General features: G+C 41.4%; 1 protein-coding gene across 2 annotated transcripts in view; it reads left to right on the forward strand.

Annotated features, from left to right (window-relative positions):
- Positions 1 to 21,480, forward strand: part of RNF175 (ring finger protein 175) — a 64,865-nt gene that overhangs the window by 16,393 nt on the left and 26,992 nt on the right. For both annotated transcript variants that reach the window (XM_042234249.2, XM_027956224.3), the window contains exon 4: positions 18,918 to 19,072. In XM_042234249.2, coding sequence (XP_042090183.1) covers positions 18,918 to 19,072 — 155 coding nt within the window. The remainder of the gene's footprint in view (positions 1 to 18,917; positions 19,073 to 21,480) is intronic.

The raw sequence follows: 21,480 nt of genomic DNA on the forward strand, positions 1-21,480 counted from the left end.
TAAATAACATTTGTATAAATTTAACCATACACTGTAAAAGCAGTTTACTAATAAAAGAATGCTTTTCTGAATGCTTTTGTAAAGCTAAAGTGAATACCACCCCTCCCCCGTTAATCTACATTCTCCATCAGGAGACTTGAATGTATTGTTTTCTTCAGATATCACATCTGAGTATCCTGCCTTGCCACACCCCCCTACTCTGCCATCTGCTTTGTCTGGGACTGTTCCCTGGGCTGGTTCTATGAGGTGTGTTTCCGGGAATGAGGGGCAGGCTGTGAAGAGAAGAGCCCCGGCTTAGAAGTCAGACAACTCTAGTTGCTCAGCTTACCACAGTGAGCCTCAGTTTTCTGATCTTTAAAAAGATGGCATTTTTAAAAATAGGAAGGCCTTCTGGTTTCAGCTCTGATACATAAAAAGCTTGAAAGTCATCACTTGCTCCAAGGGAAAAAGCTGAACAAGCTGAGTGTCAGTGACTTTTCCTGGACTTATCAGGGAACTGAGGTCATAGGAAAAATTGTTGTTGTTCAGTTGCTCGCGCGTGTCTGACTCTTTGTGACCCCATGGACTGCAGCATGCCAGGCTTCCCTGTCCTTCACCATCTCTCGAAACTTGCTCAAACTCATGTCCATGGAGTCGGTGATGCCATCCAACTATTTCTTCTTCTGTCGTCCCCTTCTCCTCCTGCCCTCAATCTTTCCCAGCATCAGGGTCTTTTCCAGTGAGTCAGTTCTTCACATCAGGTGGCCAAATGATTGAAGCTTCAGCTTCAGCATCAGTCCTTCCAATGAATATTCAGGGTTGATTTCCTTTAGGATTGACTGGTTGGATCTCCTTGCAGTCCAAGGAACTCTCAAGATCTTCTCCAGCACCACAGTTCAAAAGCATCAGTTCTTCTGTGCACAGTCTGATGTGCAACTCATATCTGTACATGACTACTGAAAAAATCATAGCTTTGACTATGATTATATAGACCTTTGTTGGCAAAGTAATGTCTCTTCTTTTTAATATGCTATCTAGGTCTGTCATAACTTTTCTTCCAAGGGGCAAGCATCTTTTAATTTCATGGATGCAGTCACCATCCGCAGTGATTATGGAGCCCCCCAAAACAAAATCTGTCCCTGTTTGAATTGTTTCCCAGGAAAAGTCATCACTCCTAAATCTGGAAAAACAGATGCATGTAGGGAATCATAACCAAGATCTGCTTATTGGGAACAGAAGCTGCCAGAGCCACAGACTGGAGGAAATGCTCAATGGGTAACTTGGAAGAATTGCCGGGAGCAGAGTTTTGGCCAATGTGAAAGCAAGAACCTCCAAGGGCCACAGCCTTAAGGACCCCTCGTATTTTTGTAGATTTTACCTCCTGGAACCCCAACAGCTCTTCTCATGGTAAAAAGCCGAGGAAAATTTTTGTGCTTCCAACAGGCTTGCAGGGGAAAATTAATCATTTTGAATAAGTGTTCGCCACCACAAAGACCTACATGACAAAGGAAAAGAATTTATCAGAGCCTTAGCTGATGGAGAAAAAGGGAAATGACCAACCCCAGGCCCTTCCTGCCTTCCTGTCTCACCTAATGGGAAAACAAAAAGTTCAGAAACACCTGTGAAGGTCATATTCCAGGGATAGAGCTCACTGAAAGATAACACAGAATGATAGAACGCTTCCACTGCCTCCTGTCAGACCACCCCATCATCTGGTGTCCAGTATAACAGTGGATTATGGCTAAAAGGGCTGCAAGCTACACAAATTACAATGAGTTTTTAAGAAACCAAAGACAAAAAGAGAGACACAAGCAAGTGTACTAATGGAAATTGAAGACTCTGACACAGAGCAAATATCAAACATAGTCCAACTCCTATGGGCTAGTCCAGCCAGATTAACACAGAACCCCACACTAAAGGTTCTTAATACCCAAATAAGAGCCTGAATAAGAACTTCTCAATGAAAACTTACAAGTCATGCTGAGAGGAGAAGAGTTCAAGACTGGTTCAAAAGCTAGTTCTTTGAGGAGATCAATAAATTTAATAAACCTCTATCCAGTTAACCAAGAAAAGTAAGAGAGAGAATGTATATTACTAATATCAGAACAGAAGAAAGGATCATTATTACTGATCTCATGGATGTAAAAAGAAAATAATATTATGAAAAACCCTATGCCCACATATAGACTAATTCCTTGAAAGACTCAAACTATACCAGAACTCACACAAGGAGAAATAAATCTTCTGAATAATGTCTGTTTTTAAAAAGTGAATCAGCAATTAATAACCTTCTAAAACAAAAAGCACCAAGTCCAGATGGTTTCACCAACTATGAATTCTACCAACTATGTAAGGAAGAAATGATACCAATTCTCTACAATCTCTCCAGAGATCAGAAGCAGAGGGAATACATCAGAATTCATTCTTGGAGGCCAGCACTTCAACCTAATACTTCAACCAGAGAAAGATAATATGAGAAAAAGAAACTCTAGACCAGCATCTCTCATGAACACAAATATAAAAATCCTAAACAAAATATTAGCAACTTGAATTAAACCATGCATGAAAAGAATTATACACCACGACCAAGTAGAATTTGTCCCAGGTAGGTAAGGCTGGTTCAACAATCAAAAATTGATTTATGTAAGCAACCACATCAAGAGGGTAAGGAAAAAAATTTACACGATTATACCAATAGATGCAGAAGAAGCATCTGGCAACGTAAACACTCGTTCATATAAAGACTCTCAGCAGACTAAGAATAGAGGGGAGCTTTCTCAACTTGATAAGAATATCTACAAAAACCTGTCCTAACATTATACGTAATGGTGAGAAACTGGGTAATTTCCTCTTAAGATATGGAAGAAGGCGAGAATGTCTCCTCTCACCACCCCAGTTCGACATTGTACTGGAAGTCCTAGCTTTAGTGCAATAAGACAAAAAAAAAAAAAAAAAAGAGGAAATAAAAGGTATATAGATTGGAAAGGAAGAAATAAAACCATCTCTGTCTGTGGATGACATGACTGTCTATACGGAAAACTCCCAAAAAATCAACAAATTTCCTGGAACTAATAAGTGATTATAGCAAGGTTGCAGGATACAAGGTCAATATACAACAGTCAATTACTTTCTTATATGCTAGCAATGAATAATTGGAATTTGAAATTAAAACACAATATCATTTGCAATAGCACCCAAAGAAGGAAATACTATGTATAAATCCAGCAAAATATTTACAAGAGCTATATGCAAAAACTGAGAAGGTCTCAAGTAAATGCAAATATAATCAGTATTCCTGGATTAGAAAGTTTAACACTTTCAAGGTGTTGATTCCTTCCAACTTGATCTATAGGTTCTATAATCCCATTCAAAATCCCAGCAAACTGTTTTGTGAACATTGACCAACTGATTCTACACTTTATGTGGAAAGGCAAATGACCTAGGATAGACAGCACATCAGTGAAGAACAGTGTTGGAGGACTGACACTACCCTACTTCAAGACTTACTATAAAACTGTAGTAATGAATACAGTGTGGTTTTGGTGAAAGGAAGAACACGTAGATCAATGGGAAAAAGGAGAGAGCCCATAAATAGATCCCCATAGAGATAGTCAACTGATCCATGATAAAGGAGCGAAGGCAATTCAGTGGAGCAAGGATATTTTTACTTGGTACAAGGATAGTTTTACTTTAAATGGTACTGAAAAACTTGATCATTCATGTGCAAAAAATAATAATAATCTAGACACAGAACTTACATATTTCACAAAAATAAACCCAAAGTGGATTATGGACCTAAATGTGAAACTTTCAGAAGATAAAATGGAAAAATTGATGAGTTTAGATATAACACCAAAAGCAAGATCCAGGAAAGAAAATATTGATAAGTTGGATTTTATTTAAAGTAAAAAGTGCTCTGCGAAAGATACTGTTAAGAGAATGAAAAGACAAGCTACAAACTGGGAGAAAGTAATTATAAAATACATGCTTAATAAAGGACTGCTATCCAAAATCTACTTAGAGCTCAATCATAAGAAAGCAACTCAGCTAAATGGCAAAATATCTAAAAAGCTCATCAAGGAAAGATATACAGTTGGCAAATAAGCATATGAAAAGAAGCTCATCATTTGTCATTAGGGAATTACAAGTTAAAATAATAACTTGCAATTAGTTACCAATATAAGGGTATTATAATGGCTCAAATCTAACAATACCAAATGCTGACAAGGATGTGAAGCAGCAGGAACTCCTGCTGAATGGGAATGCAAAATGATAAAACCACTGTGGAAAGCAGTTGGGCAGTCTTCCACAAAGCTAAATGTAGTATTACTCAGTGATCGAACTACTAGGTATTTACCCGATTGAACTGAAAACCTACCCTCACACAAAAAGCTGCATGAAAATATTTACAGCACCTTTATTCATAATCACCCCAAACTGGAAACAATCCAGATGTCCTTTAAAACAGGGATCCTCAACTCCCACAATCTAGTGTCTGAAGATCTGAGGTGGAAGAAAGTGCACAATAAATGGAATGCGCTTGAATCATCCTGAGATCATCCCCACCCCATCCCACCTTCTGTCCATGGAAAAACTGTCTTACACAAAACCAGTCCCTGGTACCAAAAATCCTGGGTACTGCTGCTTTAAAATATGGCTAAATGAGCCAACTGTGGCACCTCCGTACGAGGGAATGTTGGTCAGCAGAAAAAGATTTAAGCTATCAAGTCCCAGAAAGACACTGAGGAACAAGCCAACATGAAAAGGCTACATACTGATTCCAGTTACATGACATCCAAATGCAAAAGCAAAGAAAATAAGCTGCTCAGGGAAGGAAAAGAATAAGTCTAAGCAAATGAAATGGGAATTTTAAGGCCATAGAATTGATCTGTGTGGTACTGTAATTTTGGATTCAAGACATTATGCTTTTGTCAAATCCTATTCAGCTGTGTCCAGAGAAGGCAATGGCACCCCACTCCAGTACTCTTGCCTGGAAAATCCCATGGACGGAAGAGCCTGGTGGGCTGCAGTCCATGGGGTCGCTAAGACTCTGACACGACTGAACAACTTCGCTTTGACTTTTCACTTTCATGCTTTGGAGAAGGCAATGGCAACCCACTCCAGTATTCCTGCCTGGAGAATCCCAGGGATGGGGGAGCCTGGTGGGCTGTCATCTATGGGGTCACACAGAGTCGGACACGACTGAAGTGACTTAGCAGCAGCAGCAGCAGCATTCAACTGTGTAACACAAAAAGCAGACCTAAAAGTATGCAAATTTTAAAAAATCATTTTGGAGGTTGGGGAATCCCAGGGAGAAATGCAGATGGTAAAGAGAAAGTGCATCACAAGTTTATGAAACAACCTCATTGGAGGAAATTAGGGGAAAATGTGCTGATCTAGGTACCTTTGGAAACATTTGCTTGTTTGTTCAGTCGCTAAGTCATGTCAGATTCTTTGTGACCCCATGGACTGTAGCATGCCAGGCTTCCCTGTCCTTCACTATCTCCCAGAATTAGCTCAAACTCATGTCCATTGAGTTGGTGATGCCATCCAACCATCCCATCCTCTGTCACCCCCTTCTCCTGGATCAGAGTCTTTTCCAATGAGTCGGCTCTTCCCATCAGGTGGCCAAAGTATTAGAGCTTCAGCTTTAGCATCAGTCCTTCCAGTGAATATTCAGGGTTGATTTCCTTTAGGATTGACAGGTTTGATCTCCTTGTTGTGCAAGGGACTCTCAAGAGCCTTCTCCAGCACCAAATTTCAAAAGCATCAATTCTTTGGTGCTCAGCCTTCTTATGATCCAGCTCTCACATTTGGTCCATCTCTCACATCCATACATGACTACTGAAAAAACCATAGCTTTGACTATACTGAACTTTGTTAGTAAAGTAATGTCTCTGCTTTTTAATATACTGTCTAGTTTTGTTATAGCTTTCCTTCCAAGGAACAAGCATCTTAATTTCATTCCTGCAATCACTGTCCACAGTGATTTTGGACCACCAAAGACAAAATCTGCCACTCTTTCTACTTTTTACCCAAGTATTAGCCATGAAGTGATGGGAGTGGATGCCATGATCTTAGTTTTTTGAATGTTAAATTTTAAGCCAGCTTTTTCACTGTCCTCCTACACCCTCATCAAGAGGCTTTTAGTTCCTCTTCACTTTCTGCCATTAAAGTGGTATCATCTGCATATCAGAGTTTGATGATATTTCTCCCAGCAATCTTGATTCCAGCTTGTGATGCATCCCAGCCCAGCGTTTCTCATGATGTACTCTGCATATAAGTTAAATGAGCAGGGTGACAGCCTTGATGTACTCATTTCCCACTTTTGAACCAGTCCATTGTTCCAGTTCTTAACTGTTGCTTCTTGACCTGCATACAGGTTTCTCAGTAGGCAAGTAAGGTGGTCTGGTATTCCCATCTCATGAAGAATTTTCCATAGTTTGTAGTGATCCACAAAATCAAAGGCTTTAGCATAGTCAATGAAGCTGAAGTAGATATTTTTCTGGAATCCCCTTGCCTTTTCTATGATCCATCGGATGCTGGCAATTTGATCTCTGGTTTATCTGCCTTTTCTAAAGTCAGCTTACAAGATACCATCTTGTACACATCTGGAAGGTCTCAGTTCACATACTGTTGAAGCCGGGCTTGGAGAATTTTGAGCATTAGTTTGCTAGCATGTGAAATGAGTGCGATTGTGCAGTAATTTGAATATTCTTTGGTATTGCCTTTCTGAGATTGGAATGAAAACTGACCCTTTCCAGTCCTGTAGCCACTGCTGAGTTTTCCAAATTTGCTGGCATATTAAGTGCTGCAATTCAACAGCATCATCTTTTAGGATTTGAAATAGCTCAGCCGAAATTCCGTCACCTCCACTAGTTTTGTTCTTAATAATGCCTCCTAAGGCCCACTTGACTTCACACTCCAGGATGTCTGTCCCTAGGTGAGCTGACCATACCATCATGCTTATCTGGGTCATGGAGATCTTTCTTGTACAGTTCTTCTGTGTATTCTTACTACCTCTTCTTAATATCTTCTGCTTCTGTTAGGTCCATACCATTTCTGTCCTTTATTGTCCAATCTTTGTACGAAATGTTCCCTTGTATCTCTAATTTTCTTGAAGAGATCTCTAGTCTTTCCCATTCTATTGTTTTCCTCTATTTCTTTGCATTGTTCACTTAAGAAGGCTTTCTAATATCTTCTTGCTGTTCTCTTGAACTCTCCATTCTCCTTTGACTCTTGCTCCTCTTCTTTTCTCAGTTATTTGTTAGGCCTCCTTGGACAATCACTTTGCCTTCTTGCATTTCGTTTTCTTGGGAATGGGTTTGGTCACCACCTCCTGTACAGTGCGACAAACCTCCATCCATAGTTCTTCAGGCATTCTGTCCACCAGATTTAATGCTTTGAATTGACTTGTTACTTGCAACGTGTGATCGTAAGTGATTTTATTTTGGTCATACCTGAATTGTCTAGTGTTTTTCCCTACTTTCTTCAATTTATGCTTAAATTTTGCAGTAAGGAGCTGATGATGTGAGCCACAGTCAGCTCCAGGTCTTGTTTTGCTGACTGTGGAGCTTCTCTATCTTTGGCTGCAAAGAATATAATCAATCTGAATTCAGTATTGACCATCTGGTGATGTCCATGTGTAGAGGCTTCTCTTGTGTTGTTGGAAGAGGGTGTTTGTTATGACCAGCATGTTCTCTTGGCAAAACTCTGTTAGCCTTTGCCCTGCTTCATTCTGTATTCCAAGGCCAAACTTGCCTGTTACTCCAAGTATCTCCTGACTTCCCACTTTTGTATTCCAATAACCTGTGATGAAAGGGCATCTTTGTGTGTGTGTGTGTGTGTGTGTGTGTGTTAGTTCTAGAAGGTCTTGTAGGTCTTCACAGAATCATTCTCTTCAGCTTCTTCGGCATCAGTGGCTGGGGCATAGACTTGGACCACTGTGATATTGAATGGTTTGTCTTGGAAACAAACTGAGATCACCCTACCTTTGGAAACTAGAGGAGTCCGTAAGATGAAGGCAATAGGAACTGCACAGGATCACTTGTTGACAAGGTTGTTTCCCACGGACTATGGGCTAAAAAATTCTGATGGTCCTATTCTGATGGTACTGGGATGGACAACTCTGTAAATGAAAAATGGCAGGGGTGGGAGTTTACAGATTTTTTTTTAAAGCAGAGGAAGCTAGGAAAAAAGTAGGAAGTACACACAATATGTGTAAACACCTTTGTACCCAGAAGGTATTATTATTTTACATAAACGTATGCCCTGACAGTATTATTTGTTATGCATAAAGTATTATTACTTTCACATATTTCCTGCATAATTTGAACCGTGTTCTTCAGCAGCAAGAGATAAATCCAAAAGCTCAGAACTTTTTCAGATACAGTTTTTAACAAATTTGTCTGTCTTCTGAAATGCTCCTTTAATTTCTCTAGACTGGTTCAGTTGTATTTCTGTAGGAGCTGTGTACATCAGAGCAGCTTATCATAAATACCTAAAGCAAAGGAAATAGGTTATTAAGAAAATAAAGTTGATTACCCATCTGTATGTCTTCTTTGCAGAAATGTCTGTTTAGGTCTTCGGCCCACTTTTTGATTGGATTGTTCATTTTTCTGGTATTGAGTTGTATGAGCTGCTTGTATCTTTTAGAGATTCATTCTTCATCAGTTGATTGTTTGCTATTATTTTCTCCCATTCTGGGGGTTGTATTTTCACCTTGCTTATAGTTTCCTTTATTGTGCAAAAGCTTTTAAGTTTAATTAGGTCCCATTTGTTTATTTTTGTTTTTATTTCCATTACTCTAGGAGGTAGGTCACAGAGGATCTTGCTGTGATTTATGTCAGAGAGTGTCCTGCTGATGTTTTCCTCTAAGAGTTTTACAGTTTTTGGTCTGAGATCTAAGTCTTTAATCCATTTGAGTTTATTTTTGTGTATGGTGTTAGAAAGTGTTCTACTTTCATTCTTTAGCTGACCATCATCAAAAAGTCTACAAACAATAAATGCTGGAGAGAGTGTGGAGAAAAGGGAACCCTCTTACACTGTTAGTAGGAACACAAATTGATACAGCCACTATAGAGAACAGTGTGGAGAGTCCTTTAAAAATTAGAAATAAAACTACCATATGACCCAGCAATCCCACTACTGGGCATATGCCCTGAGGAATCCAGAATTGAAAAAGACACATGTACCCCAATATTCATTGCAATACTATTTACAACAGCCAGGACATGGCAGCAACCTTGACAGATGGAATGGACGCGGAAATTGTGGTACATATACACAGTGGAATATTGCTCAGCCATAAAAGGGAACACGTCTGGGTCAGTTCTAATAAGGTGAATGAACCTTGAGCCTGTTACACAGAGTGAATAGGTAATGTCTATCCACAGAAAGAGAAGGACAAATACCATATATTAATGCATATATACAGAATCTAGAAAGATGGTACCAACGATCCTACCTGCAAGGCAGCCAAAGGAGACACAGATGTACAGAACATTCTTTTGGACTCAGTGGGAGAGGGAGAGAGTGGGTAGATTTGAAAGAATAGCATTGAAACATACACATTCCCATGTATAAAGCAGGAAGCAGTGTGGGTTTGGTGTGTGACTCAGGGCACCCAGAGCTGGTGCTCTGTGACGACCTGGAGGGTTGCGGCGGGGAGGGAGGCGGGGGTGCTCAGGATAGGGGGACAGGTATGCCTACGGCCAATCCATACTGAGGTGTGGCAGAAACCACCACAATACTGTAAAGTTGTTGTCCTCCAACTAAAACAAATAAATTTTTAAAAAAGAAAATATGCCATTAGCTGCTCCTAGGTGATGCCAAAATATGTGAGTAGGAGGTAGGAAAGGTTTGATGTTTTGTTTGAGATACTGCTTAATATCTGAAAGTTTCAGACACATTTTAGCACAGTGTCGACTGAGCATCTGGATATTTGAATTTTTCTCTTTGCAGCTGCTAGTGTTGATATGGTAGAACATAGGCAAAGCCTCAACATTAAATTACTTCCAAATGCTTTTAGCAGCATTTAATTAAAAACAAACTTTCATTCAATAGCACCCTCTCTACTTTCTTTTATGTATCCTATTTTTCATATTTGTAAGAAATGGGGGTGGGGCACCAAAAAAGAATTTTTCTACGCTCTTCAAATCAGTAGAAAGCCTGATGATGAAATACACAGAATTTTGTCTTCAAACATACTGTTCAGTTCAGTTCACTTCAGTCGTTCAGTCGTGTCCAACTCTTTGCGACCTCGTGAATCGCACCACGCCAGGCCTCCCTGTCCATCACCAACTCCCAAAGTTTACCCAAACTCATGTCCATCGAGTCGGTGATGCCATCCAGCCATCTCATCCCGCTGTTAACTTACAGGCAATACACAATACACAGGCAAATACTTTGCCACACTCTGAAAATTTGCTCTATTTAAATCAGACTTACTCCTATTAATAACAGCTGTGAAACACTAGAACATATTATTGTACCAATAAAGGATTATCTGTTCCAATCTTTTGAAAATGAGACAAGACACTAATATATCCATAGCTGCGTTTGCAGGTGTGCTAACTCACTCAGTCGTGTCCGACTCTCTGAGACCCCATGGACTGTAGCCAGCCAGGCTCCTCTGTCCATGGGATTCTCCAGGCAAGAATACTGAAGTGGGGTGCTGTGCCCTCCTCCAGGGGATCTTCCCGACCCAGGGATTGAACCTGTGTCTCCTCTGTTTCCTGCACTGGCAGGCGAGTTCTTTACCACTAGTGCTATATATATGTGTGTGTGTGTGTGTGTGTGTGTGTGTGCGTGCGCGCGCGCGCACGCATGCACTATATATACATATATATATACATATGCATCTGCAGAATCCCCTTTAAGAATTTAAGTAGCAAAATCAAGTCAATTGACTTGAAGATAGAAATATGGAGCGCGTAAATTTCTGAGAGCCCTTCATATGCCAGGATTCCATACTTGTTTGAACTGGTAGCAGCAGTATTTCCCGGCACCAGGTATTCTCATGATAATTTTCAGCTTCCCTCTGAGCACACCTCTGCTCCGCATCCAGCCCCGCCCATACACACACACAGACACACCCACGAAAGGTTGCAGATAGTTTGGGATTTGCAGTGCAAAGAGCATCACACAACTTTCTTTCCTTTTTTTCTCTCCTTTCATACTGTGTGACTCATTCAACATTCTGTACAACTAGACAAATGAAGAGATTCCTTTGTTTTGACATAATTAGCAGCGCTTTTCATTTGCATTGTGTGCCTGGCTACAGTAACGAACATGGTACCTTTCAGCAGCGTCTTAGTCGGGAAGTGCCTCCTGCCGTGACGTGTGGGTGGGGAGGGCAGGGTGATGTGAGCCAGAGGCACGGGCTGCCCTTCGCCAGGAATGCAGATGTGCTTCATCCACACATGCCCAGATGCTGACCCCTCTGGCGTCACTAATGCGTCCCAGCTGCCAGGCTTCCTCCTCTGCATGTACGCGCCTCGGTTTCACGTATGTCACGTGCTTACTTATGAGGCACGACATTCCTACATTTCACATGTGGCAGTTACTATTAAAAACGAGCAGTTCTAATTCTTCTGGAAATTGATAAAGAATCTTTTAAATTGCTTTGAAATGTGGCCATCATTTCAAAATGACTTCACATGCAGTTATTGAATTCATAATGCAAACTTCTGACCTTTCCCCTTGCATGTTGAGAAAACAGGGCTCTGCGTATTCCACTTTAAAGATAGTCAAGAAATTAATATTTGCATACATAATACATCATAATGATTTTTTACTTTCCTTTTATTTCTCATCTCCAAGGCCTATTTTTAAAAAGTAGCATGTCTATAAATTCAACATTGTTATTTATTGTTAATTAAATCCAGGCATCAAGTAAAAGAAGTTTGGCATCTTCTAGAAATGGGTCAGACTTACAGCTCTACAGGGAAAGAATTAGCTTTATAAAAATATAATCCACTCATTGCTTCAAACTATAGTTAGAGCATAGCACCACTGATTGGAGGAAATGGATTAGTTTTATAAATTTTGACTTATAATCTAAAGTATAAAATATAGAACATGATAGTTTCTCTAAATTAAAATGAACTGAATCTTAGTTATTCCTTTTTTAAAAAATTCAGCATTTTACAGGGTAAATGTAAAGGTGAATCATAACTTAAAGCAAAAAAGATGAAAAATGCAAATGACCGATGATCAGATTTTGAAAGATGGGGTTCATGTCCATTTCCTTCTTTAATGCCAGAATAATAAACTTTAAAAAGCCAAAATCTATAATTCATCATAGATAACAATCTTGGTGATCACTTCTGAGAAATGAATGACCTAAATACTGAGGAGACTTTTTTGAGGGACTGCACACTGTCATTATCAATAGTAGAGTCAGACTTCCCTGGCAATCCAGTGGCTGAGTTCCCTTTGCAGTAGGTGTGGGTTCAATCCTTGGTTGGAAGCTAAGATCCCACAGGCCTCACTAAAAAAAACCCAAAATATAAAACAGAAGCAATATTGTAGCAAATACAAGAAAGACTTTTAAAATGGTCCACATAAAAATCTTAAAAGTGGTTGCTGCTGAGTGCCAAAGGAAACATCTCTTCAGTCCTGGTTCCCTAGCATGTGGTTTGGGGCCCTCATGAAAACTATTCTGCTTCCTTCAGTAAAACTTGGTTTACCTGTTTGGATACACATATACATATTTATTTCAGTTTCAGAAATAAAGGTGCAAACTCATTCATTAGCTTTGGCCATACCTACAAAATAGGATGGAAAATGAAAGCAATGATCTGATTAATGCAGGCGGAAGCACTGAATATTTACTCTTCCCTGAAAGTACTGCCTGAAATTTATAAACAAAAAAAGGATGTTGTAAGGTATCTTTTCCTGAACTCTCCAAACAGTTACTTCAGATTTTCTCCATATATAAAAAAAGCAACGTAAAGTGAAGTCGCCTAGTCGTGTCCAACTCTGTGCGACCCCATGGACTGTAGCCTACCAGGCTCCTACATCCATAGGATTTTCCAGACAAGAGTACTAGAGTGGGTTGCCACTTCCTTCTCCAGGGGATCTTCCCAACCCAGGGATCAAACCCAGGTCTTCTGCGTTACAGGCAGACGCTTTACCATCTGAGCCACCAGGAGAGCCCTTCACCATGTATATTTTTGTTCAAATGCATATGCTATGTTGTGCTGTGCTTACTCACGAAGTTGTGTCTGACCCTGCAATCCCATGGATTGTAGCCCACTGAGCTCCCGCTGTCCATGGGGATTCTCCATGCAAGAATGCTGGAGTGGGTTGCCATTCCTTCCCCTCAAATTTATATATATGATAACAATTGTATTGTTCTCTGAGAGAAGATTTCAGTTCAGTTCAGTCGCTCAGTCATGTCTGATTCTTTGCAACTCCACGGACTGCAGCCCACCAGGCTACCCTGTCCATCCCTAACTCCCAGAGCTTGCTCAAACTCATCCAGTTGGTGATGCCATCCAACCATCTCATCCTCTGTTGTTCCCTTCTCCTTCTACCTTCAATCCTTCCTAGCATCAGGGTCTTTTCTAAGGAATCAGGTCTTCGCATCAGGTGGCCAAAGTATTGGAGTTTCAGCTTCAGCATCAATCCTTCCAATGAATATTCAGGACTGATTTCCTTTAGGATTGACTGGATGGATCTCCTTGCAGTCCAAGGGACTCTCAAGAGTTTTCTCCAACACCACAGTTCAAAAGCATCAATTCTTCAGCACTAACCTGTCCATCCTAAAGGAGATCAGTCCTGGGTGTTCATTGAAAACACTGATGTTGAAGCTGAAACTCCAATACTTTGGCCACCTGATGCAAACAGCTGACTCATTTGAAAAGACCCTGATGCTGGGAAAGATTGAGGGCAGGAGGTGAAGGGGACGACAGAGGATGAGATGGTTGGATGGCATCACCGACTCAATGGACGGGAGTTGGTGATGGACAGGGAGGCCTGGCGTGCTGCAGTTCATGGGGTCGCAAAGAGTCGGACATGACTGAGCGACTGAACTGAACTGAATCTTTCTTTATGGTCCAACTCTCACATCCATACATGACTACTGGAAAAAACATAGCTTTAACTAGACAGACCTTTGTTGGCAAAGTAATGTCTCTGCTTTTTAATATGCCGTGCTTGTCTTCCAAGGAGCAAGCGTCTTTTAATTTTACGGCTGCAGTCACCATCTGCAGTGACTTTGGAGCCCAAGAAAATAAAGTTTGTCGCTGTTTCCATTGTTTCCCCATCTATTTGCTATGAAGTGATGGGACTGGATGCCATGATCTTAGTTTTTTGAATGTTGAATTTTAAGCCAGCTTTTTCACTCTCCTCTTACACTGTCACCAAGAGGCTCTTGAGTTCCTCTTCACTTTCTGCCACAGGGGTGGTGTCATCTGCATATCTGAGGTCATCGATATTTCTCCTAGGAATCTTGACTCCAGCTTGTGCTTCATCCAGCCCAGCGTTTCGCATGATGTACTCTGTATATAAGTTAAATAAGCAGGGTGACAATATACATTCCTGTTGTACTCCCTTCCCAATTTGGAACCGGTCTGTTGTTCCATCTCTGGTTCTAACTGTTGCTTCTTGACCTGCATACACATTTCTCAGGAGGCAGGTAAGGCAGTCTGGTATTCCCATCTCATGAAGAATTTTCCACAGTTTACTGTGATCCACACAGTCAAAGGCTTTGGCATAGTCAATAAAGCAGAAGTAGATGTTTTTCTGAAATTCTCTTGGTTTTTCTATTGCCAACAAATGTTGGCAATTTGATCTCTGGTTCCTCTGCTTTTTCTAAATCCAGCTTGAACATCTGGAAGTTCTTGGTTCCTGTACTGTTGAAGCCTAGCTTGAAGAATTTTGAGCATTAGTTTACTAGCATGTGAAATGAGTGCGATTGTGCAGTAGTTTGAACATTCTTTGGTATTGCTTTTCTTTGAGATTGGAATGAAAACTGACATTTTCCAGTCCTGTGGCCACTACTGAGTTTTCCAAATTTGCTGGCATATTGAGTGCAGCACTTTAACAGCATCATCTTTTAGGATTTGAAATAGTTCTGCTGAAATTCCATCACCTCCATTAGCTTTGTTTGTAGTGATACTTTCCAAGGCCCACTTGACTTTGCACTCCAGGATGTCTGGCTCTAGGTGGGTGATCGCACCATCATGGGTATCTGGTCATGAAGATCTTCTGTGTATTCTTGCCACCTCTTCTTAATTAATATCTTCTGCTTCTGTTAGGTCCATACCATTTCTGTCCTTTATTGAGCCCATCTTTGCATGAAATGTTCCCTTGGTATCTCTAATTTTCTTGAAGAGATCTCTAGTCTTTCCCATCCTATTGTTTTCCTCTATTTCTTTGCATTGATTACTTAGGAAAGGTTTCTTATCTCTCCTTGCTATTCTTTGGAACTCTGCATTCAGATGGATATATCTTTCCTTTTCTCCTTTGCCTTTTGCTTCTCTTCTTTTCTCAGCTATTGGTAAGGCCTCCTCAGCCAGAGGCTGAGCAGATCAGTCTCTGTGGGGTCTCTGGGTCCTGGTGTGCAGCAGGTTTTGTCTGGGCCCTCTGAGCATCTCTGGCAGGTATGGGGTTTTGATTCTAAACACGATTTTGCCAATCCTAACCATCTTGCTGGGATTTCTTCTTTATCATTGGATGTGGTATATCTTTTTTTGGTAGGATCCAAAAAAAAGGATCCAAAATTTTCCTGTCAATGGCTGTTTAGCAGCGAGTTGCGATTTTCGAGTTCTCACGGGAGAAGACGGGCACACTTCCTTCTCCTCCACCATCTTGCATGTAATTTGAAAGAAAACTTAGAGCAACTCTAAGAAGACTTCAGATCCAGCCCACTCAAGAATTAAAAAGAATAAAAAGCCTGGAAAATGTCTTCTTATTTGACAAAGGCTGCATTTCATTTACATCTTGAAGTTCTATCAAATAATTCTGATTATTGACCTTGAGACTACTGTAACAAAATTCTTATTAAAGGACCCAAAAGTATACCCATAAACTTTTTTTCTAAGCCGCCTATTTTTAATCACAAAGATGAAGAAACTAAGCAAACAACATTAGTCTTTTTTATACTCAGATGGTAGGCGTGTGACATGCATGCTCTGACAACTCTTTCCACATCACTGGCAGACATAATTAATTGATCATGATACTCTTCACTGCTCAGACAGGACCCAGGCTCAGAATCTTCCTGAACAGAGTATTACCAATTTAACTCCACACATGAGACAACCGTCTTTGCCGTCCACCTTATATATTAATGCTGAGCAAATATAGGCAGTTAGTTGAATGTTCTACAACATAAAAGACCAAGGGTTCTTGCTACTCTTCCAGTGAAAAAAGTGAAAGTGAAAGTCGCTCAGTCGTGTCTGACTGTTTGCAACCCCAGGGACTTCGTCCATGGAATTCTCCAGGCCAGAATACTGAAGTGGGTAGCCTTTCCCTTCTCCAACCAATCTGCTTTTTACCAGGAGGTGAGTAGCTGGCATTAGGCCTGATCTGTAGAGTAAAAGTATCACTGTGGTAACTGTACCATGTCATTGACCCACAGCCCATCAGTTCAGTCTGTCCTGTTTCCTGCCATGCAGAACTGAAGCCAGCCAACTTAAGGGACCTTCTGAAGGCTGCTGGGACTCAGGTCAGTGGCATAGGCCACTGACACATAGAAGGGACAGGAAAGAGTTTGATTCCCATCTGGAACCACTGGAAAGGGCACCAGTAACTGAAGAGAAAAGACAAGAAGCAAATGGTGATTTACAGATCCAGTCATCAGGGGCAATGTCACCCCACAGTCAGGATGCAAGGGTTAGCCCCACACAGTGTGCTGGGACAGAAGGCAGGAGGGTCCCTGACTTGACATGCCCTGATACCACCTCCTCCTTGGCCATCGCTGTGCGTGTGTATATGTGCTATGAGAGTAACTATAGGCCCTGCTCCCTGCAGCCCAGGATGCTTCCAGATCCCTTACAGCTGTGATGTCATTTGTTTCCCACCCTGGTGGCTCAGAAAGTAGAGAATCTTCCTGCAATGCAGGAGCCCCAGGTTCGATCCCTGGGTTGGGAAGATCCGCTGGAGTAGGGAATGGCAACCCACTCCAGTATTTTTGCTTGGAAAACCCCATGGACAGAGGAGCCTGCTGGACTACAGTCCATGGAGTCACGAAGAGTCAGATACGACAAAGCGACTAACACTTTGACTTTGAATCAGCAGGGAAGCAGGCATTGTGGTCCCCAACTTTACAACCAAAGTGCAATCTTTTGTCAAACAGCACAGAGCTGTTGCGGCCTAAAGTTCATTCCATCTGAAATATCTGCAGGAGGTAATGGAAGATGGATATTTTGGATTATTTCCCATCTGAATGTTCAAATAACTGTGCCCTTCAATACTGGGGTCCAGCCCCAGTTGGATCCAGGGTATCCGAAGCATAGACAGTGTTGGCAACTGAGATTTATTTATTTATTTAGAAATATATAGAGAGATAAGGAAAGAATGTTGCAGTTAAGAAAACAGAGGAGAGAAAGAGGCTGATATTCCTTGGTTTACACAGAAAGCCAATAAAGTCCCAAGACAAGGGACTTACACCATTCATGTAGGCCACAGGTGCCCACTTGAATAGCAGAGGGTGCCCCGCCTTGGGCTCCCTCTCACGTGGGTCTTAGAAGCCCAGGCAGAGAAGTGAACACAGCGATCCCCTGTGCTCTAGGGGATCAGCCTGAAAAAGAGAGAGAAAGAAAGAGAATTGACACGGGGGAGCCAAGCAATGATGAGGCGAGGCCCAAAACTTTATTTTTCCAGGGAGCTTATATACCTTAAGCTCTACATAGAGAATAATGGAAAATACAAAGTCATGCAGGGTCAGCAGCCCTGACCCTTATCAAGACCAGGCTTTCTCTCTGCATACCTATCTGTATACACAGGTCTTAGGTGATTTACATCATCTTCTGGCCAGGAGGCCTATTAGCATTTTATGACCCTTTTCTGATAAGGGTCCGTCAACCAGAAAACTTATTTGCCCTAAAAGTGTTGTTCTTTCCAAAGTCTGGTGCCACTCTCAGAAAGCACTAAATAAAGTTACATTCTTACATAACAAGGACACAACAATTTATAACAAAGAAAGAAGAGTACAGTGATTTATAACAAAGAGAAAATTCATTAACTCAAAAGTCTAGTATTGCTAACATCAAAACTACTATATTCCTATTTCTGCATCCCAATTACATTGATTAATATCCTCCCAGGTGCCTAAAAGATAAAGGATATGGAGGTCTGGTGGCAATCATTAACTCAACAATGAAACTCTTCACCAATATAATTCTTAGCTCTTTAAAAGACTCTCTATCTTTAAGATGTTTTAAGCTTCCCATGCCTCTCCCAGTTGGGAGGCTGTAAACAATCACATGCGTAGTTGTAAAAGTCTGGGTAAACCTGTCAGGCAAGTTAGAGAGCCATCAGAGGGGTTTGAGCTGAGACACTCCTTTTATATGCAGGAGACTAACTGGAGCTCTAAGTTAACTTTTTCCAGAGAAAGGTGGTCAGGGATAGCCCCCTGTTAATGTCAGAAGAGTGTAGTATAGCAGACAGTAAACAGACAGATTTTGGTTTCAGGGTAGATGCTCGGGCAGAGGACCCCTTGAGACCTGACTCACCTTTGCCTGTCAGGCCTCTTCCTCATGACCTTTGTCATGGGTGGGATCTCCAGTGCTGTTCCCGGCACTTCAGAGCCTTGCATGCACAGAACAGCTTGCAGTGGGCTGGTGAACCAGACGCCATGTCCCAGACAGGGTGGTGAAGGTGGCTCCCCGACCCCCTAACCCAGAGTAGCTTCCAAATCATCAATAGTAGACATGCCGCCTGGCCCTCAGTTATTGAAGGAGACTTTCTGTTCATCTTTCTGACAGCTGGTGACCCTGTTGCAGATGTGGGTTGTCCCTCTGTATTTCACGATAAAACTTTACTGGTGGCGATTTCTCTCTATGTGGGGGATGTTCTCAGTTATTACCAGCTACATCCTCTTCAGAGCTACCCGAAAACCCCTTTCAGGGAGAACACCACGGTATGTATTTCATTCATTCCTTCCTCAGCACACCCTTCATTTCAACCATTAGAAAGTATATTTAATTTCCTTTTTCCTGATGGGGGGTAGGGTATTACACCTCTTTGACCCTTTGTTGCAAAACTGTTTGGAGACTTGCTCTACTGCTGTGCATTCACGTTCATATTTAATGGGGATTCAGACATGCCTGTAAATTTTATAGTTTTAGACAATAGCTAGTAAAGGCCAGGAGGAAGAGAAGTGAAACCATTGTTTAAATTTTCTAGAGCACTATTTGCATGTTGATCTTTAGCTCAGCATTTTATAGGGTTCTATGCTAAGTCAGGTCACAGACATTTTATCATAACGTAAGAGTTAGAAGTTTGTACTTCTAACAACTACATACATATTTCACATCGATAAATCATAAGCAACAGACAAGCTATTACTCACATAACAAATGAGGCTTTACTATTCCAACGCTCACTTTAGTTACCACTGCCAACCTCTTGGAGAAGGCAGTGGCGCCCACTCCAGTACTCTTGCCTGGAAAATCCCATGGATTGAGGAGCCTGGTGGGCTACAGTCCATGAGGTCGCTAAGAGTTGGACACGACTGAGTGACTTCACTTTCACTTTTCACTTTCATGCTTTGGAGAAGGAAATGGCAACCCACTCCAGTGTTCTTGCCTGGAGAATCCCAGGGACGGGGGAGCCTGGTGGGCTGCCATCTATGGGGTCGCACAGAGTTGAACACGACTGAAGTGACTTAGCAGCAGCAGCAGCAGCAGCCAACCTCTTGAAATGTATATAATTCCATCAGATCATTCACTAATCTTACAAAGGGTTTATAATCTCATAATGTGTCCACAAATTTGTTCTTGCTCTCTGTGTTCTATAGACAAGATCTGAATCCAATTCAGATAAAACTGATGCGATAAAGAGAAAATGTGTAGTGTTCAGTGGTAATAAGACAATGTCAGGTTTTGATCTGTGTTGGAGAATAAATCAGAAGTGTCCATGAAATATTTTTGTGATTATTTAGCCATTTGCATGCTTGTTTGTAATCCTCTAGAGAAGTGGGAGAGGCAGATATCAACTTTTACTTCTGCTCTAGAGAAGGAGAATATATTCAGTGAGAGAAACCAGATAAATAAATGTAATGATGAAAGCTGACGTTCAAGTAAATGAATTTCAGGTTTATGAGTGTTTTAGTTTAATCCCACCTAGGGAACAGCTTTAGGGTGATATTAAAAAATCTTCTAAGCTGGCCAGTTTAGGGCTTTACACAGCCTTTGTCGGGCCTGGCTTACCCATCAGCAAATGAGCATACAGTACCCTTTCTCCTTCTTACAAAATGCTATACACTTTATAAATTGTTTAAGACTTGTGAAAGAGATCTACATTTTGAATGAATTGAAATGTACTTGTTTTCATCTCCTGAATGCAATTAACATTCTGTTTCAGTGAGAATGCTTCATTTTTCTACTGTTTAATGACTTGCCTGGGCTAAACACTGAGCTATTTCTCTGCCCGTGAAGAGGAACTCCAATACCTAAAACACCTCCTGACGCTTCATTGCTCCTGTATCTCAGATGGCCAGAGCCCCATGCCCTCCGCTGCTCCTCCTCCAGCTCCTTCCTGCCCCTCAGCTCCTAGCTTTGGCACAGTCTGAGAGCCAAGATGCTCCCACTAACAATGGGAGTATCATATTAGGGCTCCATTCCTTCCAGAAAAGCAGTCTGGATAAAGAAGCTCCGGGTGATGAGAAATAGTATGCCCTAAGGGTCTTTATGGATGCTTGCTTCCTCATCACATGATAGGTGAGTCTCACTGTGTTCCATTTGGAAGTGGAGGACTTCATGACAAGTGAGGAAAGCTGGTCAGAGCAGATTCGCATGGTGCAGAGGGCAAACCCAGGAGGCATCTCTAGTACCAATGCAGTTTAAAAACTGGTTATTCCTCTCCCAGAGTATACCAAGGCCCTGCTGTGGGAGAGAGGACAGAGGAAGGGAAGTGGGTTTCCTCTCTACTACAGTCAGATTTCGGTCAAGCAATATTCAGGCTCAAACACAGGCCACAGGCCAGCCACAAAGAGCTGGGACCGATCACATCAATTCCAGCTCACAGCCAAGCTTCCCTTTGTGGAGGCTGCTCTGACACGAATGCAGTTTCTAATCTGGCATATCTATTTCCAGTGTAATTTGCATAGCAAGGGAGTTCTGGGCTCTACAAACGCATACTGCCAATAAACAGGAAGGTTTGAGTGGGTGAAGGGAAGCGTAGGTTTGGAAAACATAACACATCTATTACAATATGACATACTGAACATTTAACACGTCAGTTCTTTTAAATATGACTACATTTTTTTCACATAATCTTTAGGACAGCTTTAGGAGCTGGTGTTACCTGCCCCCCTCCCCCACTTCA

The sequence above is a fragment of the Ovis aries genome, chromosome 17 (genome assembly GCF_016772045.2).
Source record: "Ovis aries strain OAR_USU_Benz2616 breed Rambouillet chromosome 17, ARS-UI_Ramb_v3.0, whole genome shotgun sequence".
NCBI lineage: Eukaryota > Metazoa > Chordata > Mammalia > Artiodactyla > Bovidae > Ovis > Ovis aries.